General features: G+C 37.0%; 1 protein-coding gene across 2 annotated transcripts in view; it reads right to left on the bottom strand.

Annotated features, from left to right (window-relative positions):
• The window catches only part of UGGT1 (UDP-glucose glycoprotein glucosyltransferase 1), a 36,138-nt gene that overhangs the window by 15,339 nt on the left and 7,384 nt on the right, over window positions 1–13,415 (bottom strand). The window contains exons 7-24 of one of the 2 annotated variants that reach the window (XM_088538083.1): window positions 12,100–12,196; window positions 11,030–11,108; window positions 10,722–10,822; window positions 9,960–10,059; window positions 9,305–9,365; window positions 8,859–8,950; window positions 8,073–8,223; window positions 7,655–7,774; window positions 6,787–6,872; window positions 6,203–6,338; window positions 5,105–5,236; window positions 4,207–4,371; window positions 3,913–4,033; window positions 3,140–3,238; window positions 2,237–2,260; window positions 1,634–1,728; window positions 792–998; window positions 70–201 (exon numbers count right to left, since the gene is read on the bottom strand). In XM_088538083.1, coding sequence (XP_088394209.1) covers window positions 70–201; window positions 792–998; window positions 1,634–1,728; window positions 2,237–2,260; window positions 3,140–3,238; window positions 3,913–4,033; window positions 4,207–4,371; window positions 5,105–5,236; window positions 6,203–6,338; window positions 6,787–6,872; window positions 7,655–7,774; window positions 8,073–8,223; window positions 8,859–8,950; window positions 9,305–9,365; window positions 9,960–10,059; window positions 10,722–10,822; window positions 11,030–11,108; window positions 12,100–12,196 — 1,998 coding nt within the window. The remainder of the gene's footprint in view (window positions 1–69; window positions 202–791; window positions 999–1,633; window positions 1,729–2,236; window positions 2,261–3,139; window positions 3,239–3,912; window positions 4,034–4,206; window positions 4,372–5,104; window positions 5,237–6,202; window positions 6,339–6,786; window positions 6,873–7,654; window positions 7,775–8,072; window positions 8,224–8,858; window positions 8,951–9,304; window positions 9,366–9,959; window positions 10,060–10,721; window positions 10,823–11,029; window positions 11,109–12,099; window positions 12,197–13,415) is intronic. The other variant, XM_088538084.1, reaches the window with a different exon arrangement.

Genomic DNA, 13,415 nt, shown 5'->3' with positions numbered 1-13,415 from the left:
AGACTCTGCTGCTCTAGGTCTGTTCTTTGCAGCACTGAATAACTGTTACCATCTGCTGACTGATCTCACCCTTCCGTTGCTGATCACGGCCCTCTGCCCCTTCTTCAGCTTCAGAACATCTCTGCAGTAGATAGCATGGGACAGAATAAAATCCACTCTGGGAGACTCGTAGGCTTCCTTGAATACATTGATATCCATACCCTGAAAGAAAAGAATAATTGACCTTGGAAAAGGAAACAAATTACACCCAGAATCACTTCTTTAAAGTGTTTCCTTGTTTCCTTTCAAAAACATTTTTATAACTTGCTAAAATTTCTCCTCGTGGACCTGTTCTTTGTGGTGTTAAACCTAGCTCCTGCCTGTCGCTCTCAAACATTACCACAGCTTCTGATGTAAGGGGCAATACTCCATTCTTCTGCCTAAGTGTTCATGGATAATTCTTAAGCCTCATTTGAGAGAGACATATTTATTCTTAAATAGATCATGAGCTTGAAATTTTCTCTTTATACCCAAGAAAAAAATGACTCATTTTAACATCTGTGAACCTGCATTCTTTTTGACTTTTTTTTTAAAGCTGGGTAGCCTTGATGTGTAAGAGGATTTACATTCGTTGTTGTAGTTCATTAAGCTTAACTTCTCAGAGAAACAAAAAGCAGACAAAAAACCCCAGTGTTACTGCACTGTTACTTCAGCTTTTCCGTAGGAACATGCTATTTTAAGATTTCATTAGAAGAAGTAGCAAAACGTGCGTTAGAAGAACTACCTTTGCAGGCACCAACAAGCATGCTTACCCCAACTGCAAATTCTAAGATGTCAGCTCCCGCCTCAACTGCCTCTGCATTTTCTTCCTTTGCCATTTTGGTGATGAAGTTCTTGGCATTATTTGAAGTTTGAGTCTGCAGAGCTGCCCAAATGGCCTTTGCAACAAGTGTATTCTTGCTGTTTGGATCTTCGCTGGGGTTATTGATCATGCTAATTCGGACATTGTTGCTGGATTTCTGCGTTTAAACAAACACGGATTAGAAAAGTTTTGGATTTCAGGAATGTTTTATATAGGAAGAATAATACATTTTGGTAAGATCTCTTGCAAAAGCTTTGTATTTCTTAGCATGAAAAACAGATTCCAGTTGGATAAGTAACAGCACAAATTAAAAGGACAAAATATTAATTTAACTCAAAATATTTAGTCTATATATGGGCATCGCTGTGACAGGAATCTTTTAGATAGCACTGTGTATGTTTGTCACATAATAAATAAAAGACCATGGCCGTCACTCAGATCTAGCAAAGTAATATTTTAGGATAAAATACTTATATTTACAATTTGATCACAGCAACAACAGACAAATCAGGGAGCAGTGCTCATGTTCATCTCCAAACCAGAACTCAGAAATTGAGAAACAGGGACTAAAGACCATCCTTTCTTTATTGCACTAGTGGAGGGCCGAGAGGGGATTCTCTCCAAGCAGGTCAGGGATGTTCCAGCCCCTACAGATAAGACAAGGCTGGAAAAATAGAATAGTGCAAGGAAAACTAATCTCTCACATAAGACAGGAAGAAGCAGAATCCTACGTTTCTCATGCCTTTCTCCACTGCTTTGTTAAGAGTGGTAGACTTCACAGGCATCACCTACCTGATGTTTAATTGCATCGTACAACAATTGCCTCCCTGAAGGTTTATCAAAATCACCAACAATCCAAAACGTAACAGGTCTAACAAAAGAATCATCTGTAGAAAGAGGAAAAAAGAGATATTTTAAATAGAGGGAAGGAGAGCTTCAGTTTTTTCTCATTTCAATGAAGACAAATATGTGCATGCACAGATCTGGGGGGAAAATAAAGTGAAAAGACATAGAAAAGATGGAGATGCAACTAAGCTATGCAGTCAGGTAGGACAAAAATAGTAGCATTATATTAGGTTTGACTTCCCTCACACAGAAAACCCGCAGAGTACAGCATGCATTTTTGTTTCTAAACTGCATTTTTTTTGCTACTCATTCAGTTTAGAAAGTATAAAGGAACCTATACATTAATTATAGGTTCCTGCTAGGGTACAGACATTCTTCTTCATGTTGATGCTGTTAGCTCACAAAATCAGTTTTGTACAGAGCAAAGGTGCTGAAGCAAACATGCATTTAAAAAGCTTCCTTATTTCCTGCTGGTTCTAAAGCCAAACTTGTAAAGGAATTGGAAAATTTCCAGCACAGTGACATAAGAAATGCTAAAGCATAAGTTACCATAGATTTCCTTGGAAGACATTCCTGGTCAAAAAGCAGAAAGGAAAGAAAGGGAAAGGAAACAGACATTAAATTTTTAGTAATCCCAAAGTGTATCAAAAAGGTGAATAACACTGCACTAGCATAACTGAATCACTGAAATTCAGTTTCAACAGTCAATAAGTCTGTGTTACATTTAAGGCATGTGTTACATTTAAACATTTAAGGCAGTGCATGCAGGTGGGAGTGCCTTGAGATAATATATAAGGGAAAACTTGTAAAAGCCTGGCAAAGAACACAGACACAGAAACAAGAGAAATTGGTTCAAAAAACAACACGTTATTTTTGTTTCCTAATAGGAAATGGGTATAGGAAAGGGCTGACTAAAACTCTGTACAAATTATGTCTGTACATTTCTTAGGGCAAGCAGCACAGCTGAGTTTTAATAGTTAAGAGGACTTGATATATCAACTAATAAAACAGTACTGTCATGGACAAAGCAGTACATGAATGGGAGCAGAAAGAACAGCACAGATCAAATTAACAGTTGCCTTATATAAAACACATTAAGTTTCTTCTGTCTGCACAGAACCTCTGGTTATTTTAGATTACGAGGCAAAGGGCTGGAATCCCTGTGACCGCAGGAGCAGGGTTTGCACTGCTGTGTTTGGCAGCCTTACTCACTGCAGCATAGGTTTGGCTGGGACTGCATCATTCACAGAAGGCTACAGCTTTTTAATGAGGGGAACATTCTTGTTCCACGTAGATGCTAAGCCCTACAAAAATCTATTTTTAATACCCGAATGGCACTATTGTCCACAGGCCTGAACAAGGTTCATGGCTTAAATGCACTCAGTATTGCATGTATACTCTGAAACACATATGAAAAATAGATCTGGGTTCATAATCCACCATAGATGTTACCTTTCTTTGTTAAGTAGGTCATGCTGTTTGCCACAGCAGCTGTCTTGTCTTTGGATTCCAATGTAGTGAATCTAGCATAGTCATCCACATAAAAGTTATCTGGAGAGAAGGGACAAGAGAGGAAGTATTACATGCCAAATCAAATTATTTACATGTGAAATGAAAGAAAATCAACAGTATTATCAGAATATCAAGTCACACATCCTACAGCTTTCTTTTTTGTTTTTGTTTTTTGCTTGTAATACCAATTTTTTAATTTAATTTCTATTATTAATAGCTAATAGGTTGAGGAACTTGTTCTGTAAGTTATGCTAACATACGAAATTAGCTATATAGCACTTTCAATACGGAGAGGTCAGTTATTTGAGTCTAGCCTAGTTTGCTTTTTAAATGTATATTATTTACAAAATTAAAGTCTACTCTATTACTATTCTTCAAACAACTCGGGAAAGGTCATTACACAAGTGCATCTGCAGTCCTGCTCTTATTCTGCAGAGTCTCTGCACTGGATGTTATTACTTAACATTTCAAATAGGTCTAAAAGGTTTTTCAAAAATATATGGCACAACAAATCCTCAGTAATTCCAAAGATGGCTGTCAAATTCTGCGTGAAAGATCAGAAATAAGGAACAAACTGTTGCTTTACACATTGCAAGACTGTACGACTCTTAGTGTCATTATTCGCTCAATTTCATAAGTCAAATTCTCCTGCACAAGTCACTTGGGGTACAAAGAGACACTCCAGGTGTAACACAGCTAAAGGCATCCCTTACTCATTGCTGTCAGATCCAAGTACTCTCTGTCAGACATTAGGATCCTTGAATTGATTCTGGGAACAACATTAGGCTGGTTCATGATGTATTCAACTACATCTTGATCATTAGATAATTCACCCTGAAGGAAAGAAGAAAGAAAAAGTGATTTTTATTATGTCACACACGTTTGCCTTCAGCCACTTGAAAGAAACAACTAGTTACGTAAGTTGACATGTGTATAACATTCAGGGACTTTCAAGTCAGTTTTAAGTCACATTTCTCTCTGAGGTCACAGCTGAACCCAGTACCTACCAGGTACACGGCTCGCTGGAAGATGCTTGTGGTCTCCAGGATTTTGTGCATTGTCACAGTTTCTAGGTCATCAGGATCCAGCTGATCTTTTTGGAAAGGCATCCCATTGAACAGCACGACAGGGAGAGGACCGACACCCGTCTGCTCATAGTAACTTCTTGCTGCCTAATACAGTGAAAGAAGTAACTTTACCACGTCAGCCCATTACTACAAGGATTCATGTTTCTATGCAACAGCCACCAGTCTATTCTTATCACACCAAGATGTCTTTTCAAGTTTTGTGTAACACATACTGGATACAAATTTTATATAATCATACGCTTTCTGTATGTTATGATGCCCTTTCAGTTTCAAAAAAGTTAGTTATGTGCACTTTTTTAATATGAACTAGGTATCACGCTAGCAAAACAGTCCATTAAACTCACAGGAAGATAATTAATTCTAAAAAAAAAAAATGGTAATAACAAAAAAAAAAAAAAAAAAAAAGGAGAGAGAGAGAGAGAAAGAGGGGAAAAAAGCATCATATGAAACCAACACTGAAAAAAAACCATTATCATGAAACCAATGATGCAGGCATTAATATTTGTAACATATGATGGGGAAGGTGATTTGCTTTGCTAGTTCTGATCAGTGAACAGAACAGCAAGAACAGTTCTTGTAATGTAAAATACACGTGCATGTGTGTCTATATACGTGTCTATGCATGTATAGGTGTATAAGCTTTATACTGAACATAATCATTAAAATCCTATTAAAGCTCATCTCATGATAATTAGATATTTGTTTACTAAGAGAATCGGAGCAAGAAACTGTATAGTGATATTTGCAAAACAGTGTTGATGGAAAAAAGAAAAAAAGTAAAAAATGTTTTCACATACATTTCACATTTATTTCTTACCTTTCTGTTTTGATCATAGGCAGAATCAATTCCCAGAATGCTATTCACTTCCACATATGGATACTGTTTCTCAAGAACACTGACCACATGCTCCACTCTCAGCTGATCTCCTGTTTTTACTTTGTTATAAATCTGGGAAGGGGACACAAATACAAGTTCGCAGCTGGAACTGAAAACCACCTCTCCTTAGCAAAGGTAAATTAACGTATCACCTGTAGTGCTATAATTAGGCAAGGTTTTGACAGACAGATATTCAAAACATTTTGTGTTTTTAGCTTGTAAATACATAGCTAAAAGTTACTAAGTGCTTGTAGTTCTCAAACTTACTTTGCTTTACCTCATAGTTACTCAAGTCAGATTGAAAGTGGGTGTTAAGGATTTCTTCAAATAACTACTTGTATCTTTAATTACAAAAGTTATTTGGGCAAGAAAAGTGCTCAGATTAAAAAAACAAAACAAAACAAAAAAAACCCACCCTCAAGCGCATCAGAAGAGCTCCCTCTTCCTTGCAGAGCCATGCACGTGCTTATGAACAATACAACACACCCTACCTGTAAAGCATCTCACTAATTCTCCCTTGAAAGTATAAGATTTACTTCTGAATTACAACTATACGTATACAACTATATATATATAAAGTAAATTATATAATGAAAAAATATTCTTCGAATAACCAGCAAATGTAACATTACAGTATTAGATTTATGCAATTTTGTCAAGCCACAAATGGACTAAAGTGAAAATGAATTTACTAGTATCTTTTATATCCTTTTATCTGTTGCAAGATTAGGTGGCAACTGTTGACTATAAATTTCTTCAACTAACTACCAAAGGGATAGAATAGTTTAAGTCATATTAGCAGAACAAAGAAAGAGGTTGGATGAAAAAAAAAAAAAAAAAAAAAAAAACCCAAAACTTAAAAAACCTTACAGAAGTACAAATGTCGCATTTAAATCTGGTGTCACTTGTTAAAATTCTGAAGTATCCTGAATACCATTAAAGTTGAAGTAGAAAAGTACTTTTTTCTGTTACCTATATGAACAATGTATCATTTAAAACAACTGCTAAAACTAATTTTGCTTTTAAATGAATACTTACAGACATGACTGCCTGGAAAGCATAATTATTATCCATTTCTTGTGCCACATAGTTGTATGCCCTAAGAAGGGCAACACCAGGATCCTGAAGTCCATCAACGTCATCTGAGTCATTAACCACAAAGACTAGTCCTATCCTGCAATCAAACAAACCCCTAGTTTATGGATCTATTATGCTAACAGGTAATCCACCCTCCAGCAAGTCAGTCATGATCATCCTCTCGAGCAAAGTTTTCTTTTTTCTTAATACATTGATAAGATTTTGAACAGTGTCGAGGAATCAGAATTATGATATATAACCTCTAACAGGGGATCTGTCAGAATCTTACCTTTCATAGCTTCTTTCATCCACAGTGCTCACATTTAAGTATCTTTTTTTAATTCTCTTTTGCCAGTAGGAAAAGCTTTACTCAAAACATTTTAAAGGAGGAACAGTGTTTACAAAATGGCCTTTCCTACCAGCAATACAAAATATCTAAAATTTCTGTAGTTTTAACAGCAAGCATTTTAAAATTGCAGGAGTCACAAAAATGAAACTTAGCCAAAAAAAAAAAAAAAACCCACAACATAAAAACATTATATTACCTCAATGGGATGTGGTTACTGAAGAACATCTCTGCCACATTAAACAATTCTGCTGTAGTCTCATGAGTTGGATCTACTATCAGCACCTGCACATAAATTGCAAATGAGAGGTTTTTGTTCCCTTATGTCAAGACATTCGCTTTGCTTTTAATTAGAGCTAGAACATTCACATTTTAACAGATTTACTACCAATGCCATTTTATTCACTGACAGGGACATGAGACCCACTAAGTTTTTCCTAAAATTTTTACATCCAAAGTCATTATCAAAGATGTCCTGTCTAAACAGCTTCTTTACCCAGAACAGGCTATGTTCCTTTTATGCCTTTACCTTGACCTCAGAATGCCCTAGATTTTAGGTTTCTGTCCCTGACCATATCCAAATCTTCCCAAAGGAGAGTTCCACGCACATCTTGCCAGATGGCACAAGAACCACGTTGCTCTGCGTGGCCCTCCTGGAGGGCTGATCCTGTGGGGTGTTCTCAGAGCAAGGTTTATTCACAAACGCAAAACGCAGAGACAGGTGGGTCTCTTAAAATGAAGTTATGGCCCTTTATTCAGATGAAATATTGCTTTTTTATTAAATAACTTCAGTGCTAAAAGCAGGATCACCATAAAAGGATATGGTGGCATTCATGTGACCAGTGCAACAAAGGTCAGAACTGTGTTCACCAATCTCTGAATCCCATTCATAAGTTGCCAGTTTATCTTCTTAGAAAAGCATCCTAACTCCATCTTGAAGTGACAGAGAATCCAACATATACGTATGCAAGTTCCAAAAGCTAATGCCATTGCTGTTAAGGAAAAAGGAGAGAGAGAGAAAAAAAAAAAAAAAAGCAAGCAGCATTTCATTTCTAATCAGAACTTACAAAATTATGGAAGTTTTTCCTGATTTGTCTGATCACTCCTGGAAACGTGGGACGCAGCAGTTCTTGCACATTGGAAGGCCAGGAATTATACCGGCTGTCGACCTCAAGATTGTTGATCCACTAAAGAGAAATAAAATAAAGCCACTTAAATGATCTCAGTCCTCCTGCCCAAGTTTCAAATACTGAAACATTTTAAAATCAGGCACTAGATTGAGCACTACATGGATAAAAAGTTAAATTATTTTAAGAGTTAATTAGATTTAAAACACAGCACTTGTTTTCCCTATCTATTGCTGCTCCTTTTCCTTCTCTGCAGTTTCATATTTGATTGTGAGGTGAAAAATAAAAGTTCCCCTGACAGCTTAAGAACAGATTGCTCAAAGATAAATAAGGTAATTCATATATAAACCATACGCACTGAAATAGCAGGGCTTCTGATGTCCACAGCGTAGTCTGAATCCGATGGCTGGATGTTTAACTTGAGAACATTGTGCAAGGAAAGACCCTCAATTCCCAAGCTGTGCAGGCCTTCCATAACACGGGCTTCATTGCGTAGCACATCAATCAAGCTGGAAGGAAAAGAAAAATAATTTTGTTGAATTTTAAAATATAGCAAACAATTTGCTATTGCCTAAGGTTGGAAAGTCTAAGCCAAAGTCTGAAGGCCTGTGCATTATTTCCTATCTCTTATCTATTTCCAACCATCTCAAGGAATTTGAGGTAACTTAAACATACTTATTATTCTGAGAAAAAGTGCATTATGTCAATATAACTTAAGTATGATACAAAGTTGTAACTTCAGTTCCACAATACTGAAACAGATCTTGACAATTATGCGGTTTTCATATGAAAAATTTACAGAGATTTAGCCTTTGGGAACTGAATACTTTACTATCTTCAAAACAAACATGTACACTTACAGTCCTGGAGAACAAAATCTTGTTTATTCACAGAAGAGGTTAAAAGAACAGTAGTAGGGTGAGGTTCCTTTCCAATATTCCAGAGTATTTCGGTTTTCATATCAGCTTTTGTAAGAGAATTAAACATCGTTTTTTTCCCCTATATTTTCAATTAAACATTTACACCTAGTCTAAATAGTTTTTCAAAGAAGGCTCAAATCTGTCTAAATGACCTCAGCCTTCGTGCACAAGGATGGAAGATTCTAAATAGGACACAGTGAATGTGGAAAAGATGACATCCCTACCTAAATATGTCCTGAGTGTCTAAATCAATATGTAGTCCATTGATGAACAGGGCAGAATCGCCTGGCTGTAATCCTAATGTTCCTTTAAAATACTGAAGAAGAGGGAAAAAAAGTCATTATAGGAATGCTCCAAACAGTATAACTTTAAGAGGCATAACTAACACTAACAGAAAAGAAAACAGTATTTGCATATTAAAAAAAACTCCAAAACTAATACTGTGATGAGGATGGGCAAAGGAAAAAGGAGGAATAAGGCAACCTGTGAAGTAGCTAGAACAGGAAAGCAGCATATAAGCAGGAAAAATTTAAGTATTCTTCAAAGATGCAATGTTGAAGCATTGGCTCATACTTTTAAACCAAGTATAAACTTTTTAACAGAAAGATTTTCAAAGTTTCAGATTATATTAAATGTGTGAATGCACTACATAACTTTCTGGAAGTGTTACCTTTTGGTTCTCTTCAATTTCTGTCCTGAGTTCCGAGGAAACAACCGTTTTTGTTATTGCTCTATAGAAATAAAAACAACATGCTGTGAATTTTTGCTCTGTTTTGCCCAATTATCCCACCTTTGCTAACTATATTTAGTCTCCTAATAAAAGGAGCTGCAATCAGAAGCACTTGTGTGTTGTAGCCCCATTAAAAAGTAGCTATTTCATTGCTATTTCTTTAAAAAGATGCTTGTCATGCTTCAAAAGAAAATAAAATTTGTTAACCCCGTGCAAATTGCCCCAAGAAAGAAGCTTTTGACGCTCAGTGTCTAGTTCCATGGTGTTAAGCCATAATAAAATTGACCTGACATGGCAAAAAAAACAAAAGTAGGGATCAAAGAGGGAGTAGAGAAGAGGAAGATTTCATAGGTAATTTTGTTGAATTTTCTACTGGTCAATACTGAAGAAAAGCTGTGCAAGCTTTCCATTGTAATCATTAGCTGAAGATCTCTTCTGTGTATGTGCTCTGCAGGGTTGCCTCCAGCTAAACGCAAGCTCAGACATTAACCAGAGCTATGCTGCTTGTCAAGTATTCTGCTGAGGAAAACAAACAAACAAACAACATAAAGATAAGTTAATAAGAAAGCTTCCTAATACTCAGCATTAAAGTTACCTGGCTTTCGTAGGGAAGTTCTGGCTGAGATCCTTCATGACCATCAAAGCATCCACAGGAGGAGCAGCCAGAATGCGGGCAGCAGTTTGAAAACTTAAATCTAGAAATGAAACAGTCCTAGTCAAGAGCTGAACTGAAAACAACCCAATGCACTGCACTGCGAATAAAAGCATTCACAGTACACATCACTCATACCAACTCAGACCAACTTCAGCTTTCAGCATTTCCAGATGTCTCCCAGTAATTTTGAAGCTGAGCTAGTGTACAATGTCTACAGCTTGCTTCTCTGAGCCCAAACCATCACAGTTTATTTCTGGTAGTGACAGGAGGATCTACCCTTCACAGGAGGTCTGGGTACTTGTTTCACAAGCTGGGAAGTTAAACAGTGATCTGCTGGAGATAGATTCTCTGTAGCCATAACATATATTCAGCATTTTTAAGTACTCCTTTGCCAGAGGATGAGTAGCCTTTTCAACAAGCCTATAACAAGAACTGCAGGTGCTTTCCAGGGAAACAGGTTAGAGTTGTATGCAAAATTTTTGCAAAGTAGCTCAATATCCCTCTTGTTGGGTTTAGCAGAAACACTAAATTAGTTCTATCTTGGTGGTAGCCAAATGAGGAAAGATCATTAATTTAAGAACTGAAAGAAAAAGCCCATAGAGAGCACAAGTATGTCACGCTGCTACAAGCAATGGCATTTGCAAGGAATGCAGGAAGGTATTTTTACCTGTATGTATTTGCAGTACAGTGCAAACAGATTACCTTGTAACTGCCATACTTTCAGAGGAGCCATTTCGTTGGTGCTTTCCACAAGGTGCTTTCTGAGCTCCTTCAGCTCCTCTGTCAAGTCAGGGTACAGCTGCCTGAAAGGGAGTGAGGGTAAAAAAAAAAAAAAAAAAAAAAAAAAAAAAAAAAACACAACTTACATGGGTTCCTGGAAGCAACTCTGCTGCTAATTGTGGGTAACAAAACACTTATATGTTTAATAAAATAATAATAAAGCAAGAGATCACAGCTCTCCATCAAGTGTTTTGATAAGAGAAACCCAACAACTTGCAACAGAATGTTACCTTAGTTTGCCAAACAGAAATCCTTGCACTTCATCAACAGGGTCATTTTCATCTATTACTGTAGCATTAACATCTGTACCTGTAAATACAGAGAATACCACTCTCACCAATTATTCAGACAGTTAAGTTTGCTTTGATTAGCATTGACATGAATCCTGAAACAATCGTAATAAAATCTTTATACTTGTGCCCAACTCATTTTTAGCCCTCATATTACTCTTTTTTTTTTTAAACAGAGAATGTGCATCATCCACATATTTGACAAACTGAGAAAAAATAGCTTTGTCAAATAACCATGTAGCTGGAGATAGACCATTGTTTTCCTTATATTCAAACTCGCTGTGTCCTTCAGCAAGGGCTGATGATTCATCAAAATTCATTAAAAATAATAATATATACATATATTTTAAGCACATGGGCCACTGCAGCAACGAGAAAGAAGGAAAGGGCAGGTTTCTGATTCACTTCTGAACTCGTACCCAAGGGAAGTGAACTGCACAGACAAACCCCGTAACAGCTGAAAGAAAACAAAGCTGTATTGTTTAGAAGGAAAATCTCAGAGGTATTTAGGCACTGCAAAGGAATTCACTAGAGCCTAGAAGCTTTCAGGACATATCAGCTTTATAGGGTAGGTGCTATAACCTATACATGCTATAAGGTAGGTGCTAAACTTCAATCATTAGCATAATCCTGATTTTATCCCCCAAAATACATGATAAAAAACAGTATCTAAATAAATAAATTCCAATTCTGAGCTTAATCAACAAAAACTGTGTAAAAGACAATGCAGGTAGCTGCATTAGCAGTATTATGCTAACATCTAGTCAAGAGTTATTATGCCCAGCATTTTACAAATACAAAAGACAAGTACTGTGGTAAAAAAGAAAAATACACTTCATAAAGGACACAATCCCAACAGAGAAGGGAAGAAAATGATTTTGATTATTTCAAATTGGTAGAAAGACAAATACTTGCCATGTAGGCAAGCATCCATTGGTATCAGAAGAAACGTCAGATTACCTTTATAAAATTAACAGTTTTACATTAAAGTAGTTAAAATAAGAATTCACCTTTCACCTGGGTGTCATCCTTGGCCTTATATTCTGTACTCTTAATGGCCAGTTCCACACCATACCCAGAAAGGTAGACTTTTTCTTTACTGGGATTCTGTACCAAAGAAAGCAAACATTACAATATTGCCACTTAGTTTTGTTGTGCAAATTAAAAGTTGACATTTCCCAAAGTTAAGGGATCTCAAGCTGGTAAATACTGTAAACATAACTAGTAATACATAACTGAGAAAAATAGATAAAGGGAGTGATTTTGCAGTAATGTACCATAGTAATTTTTTGGCTATTGTATTGCAACTGAGCTTTTTGAAGTTAAGAATTCAAAAAACTCAAAGCAAAAACGAATACAAAACAATGTTTTAGGATTTAGTGTGTAAGCCAAACAGAATAGGATAGGTTCATGTTTTCAAACTAAATTTGAGGATGATCAGGGGCCTGGAACATCTGCCCTACAAGGAGAGGCTGAGGGAGCTGGGCCTGTTCAGCCTGGAGAAGAGAAGGCTGAGAGGGGACCTGAGCAGTGTCTAGAAGTACCTCAAGGGAGGCAGTGAGGAGGATGGGGGTGGCCTCTTCTCATTGGTGGCCACTGACAGAACTAGAGGAAACAGATGGAAACTGAAGCATCAAAGGTTCCACAGGAACTTAAGGAACAATTTCTTAACAATGAGGGTGCCAGAGCACTGGAACAGGCTGCCCAGAGAGGTTGTGGAGTCTCCTTCTCTGGAGATCTTCCAAACCCACTTGGACGCAGTCCTGTGCCACGTGCTCTAGGTGACCCTGCGTGTGCAGGGGGTTGGACTAGATGATCTCTAGAGGTCCCTTCCAACGTGAAGCATTCTGTGATTCTATGAAATGAGGGACAGCAACTTCAATTGTGAAGTTCAAGTATGAAATATTCTCTGAAGAGTTTTAGGAGAGAATTACCAAACAAACCAAAAAAAAAAAAAAAAGGTGGGGAGGAATGAAACAGTGAGGCAGGTGGAGAGCTCCATGTTTAAGGCGAAGCAAGCAAGGCCACTCGGTAGAAGACTTTAAAGTACACACCAGTGATATAACTGTATCAAGATCTGTTACATAACATACTTAATTCTGAATGCAAGTACTCTTTCCAAAACTGAAAAGCAATTAAAAGGAAAGCATTGTTTGCAGTGTACGTATGACCTTCCTTTATCAAAGGTGCAAATGTTAGTGGAGGTGAAGCAACTGATGCTTTGCCTCATTCCCGTCTGGCTACTGGCTGCTGCTTTCGCACGTTTTAATAACATTAATGCAATATTCAGGAAAAGAAGTTAAACAACTAATTTCTCAGGCCATTT

This window comes from Tinamus guttatus, unplaced genomic scaffold, assembly GCF_059628265.1.
Source record: "Tinamus guttatus ecotype Peru unplaced genomic scaffold, ASM5962826v1 Tinamus_guttatus_pri_ptg000927l, whole genome shotgun sequence".
In the NCBI taxonomy this organism is placed as follows: domain Eukaryota; kingdom Metazoa; phylum Chordata; class Aves; order Tinamiformes; family Tinamidae; genus Tinamus; species Tinamus guttatus.
Note: the sequence above shows the minus strand (reverse complement) of the source record. Positions and strands in the feature narration are given on the sequence as shown.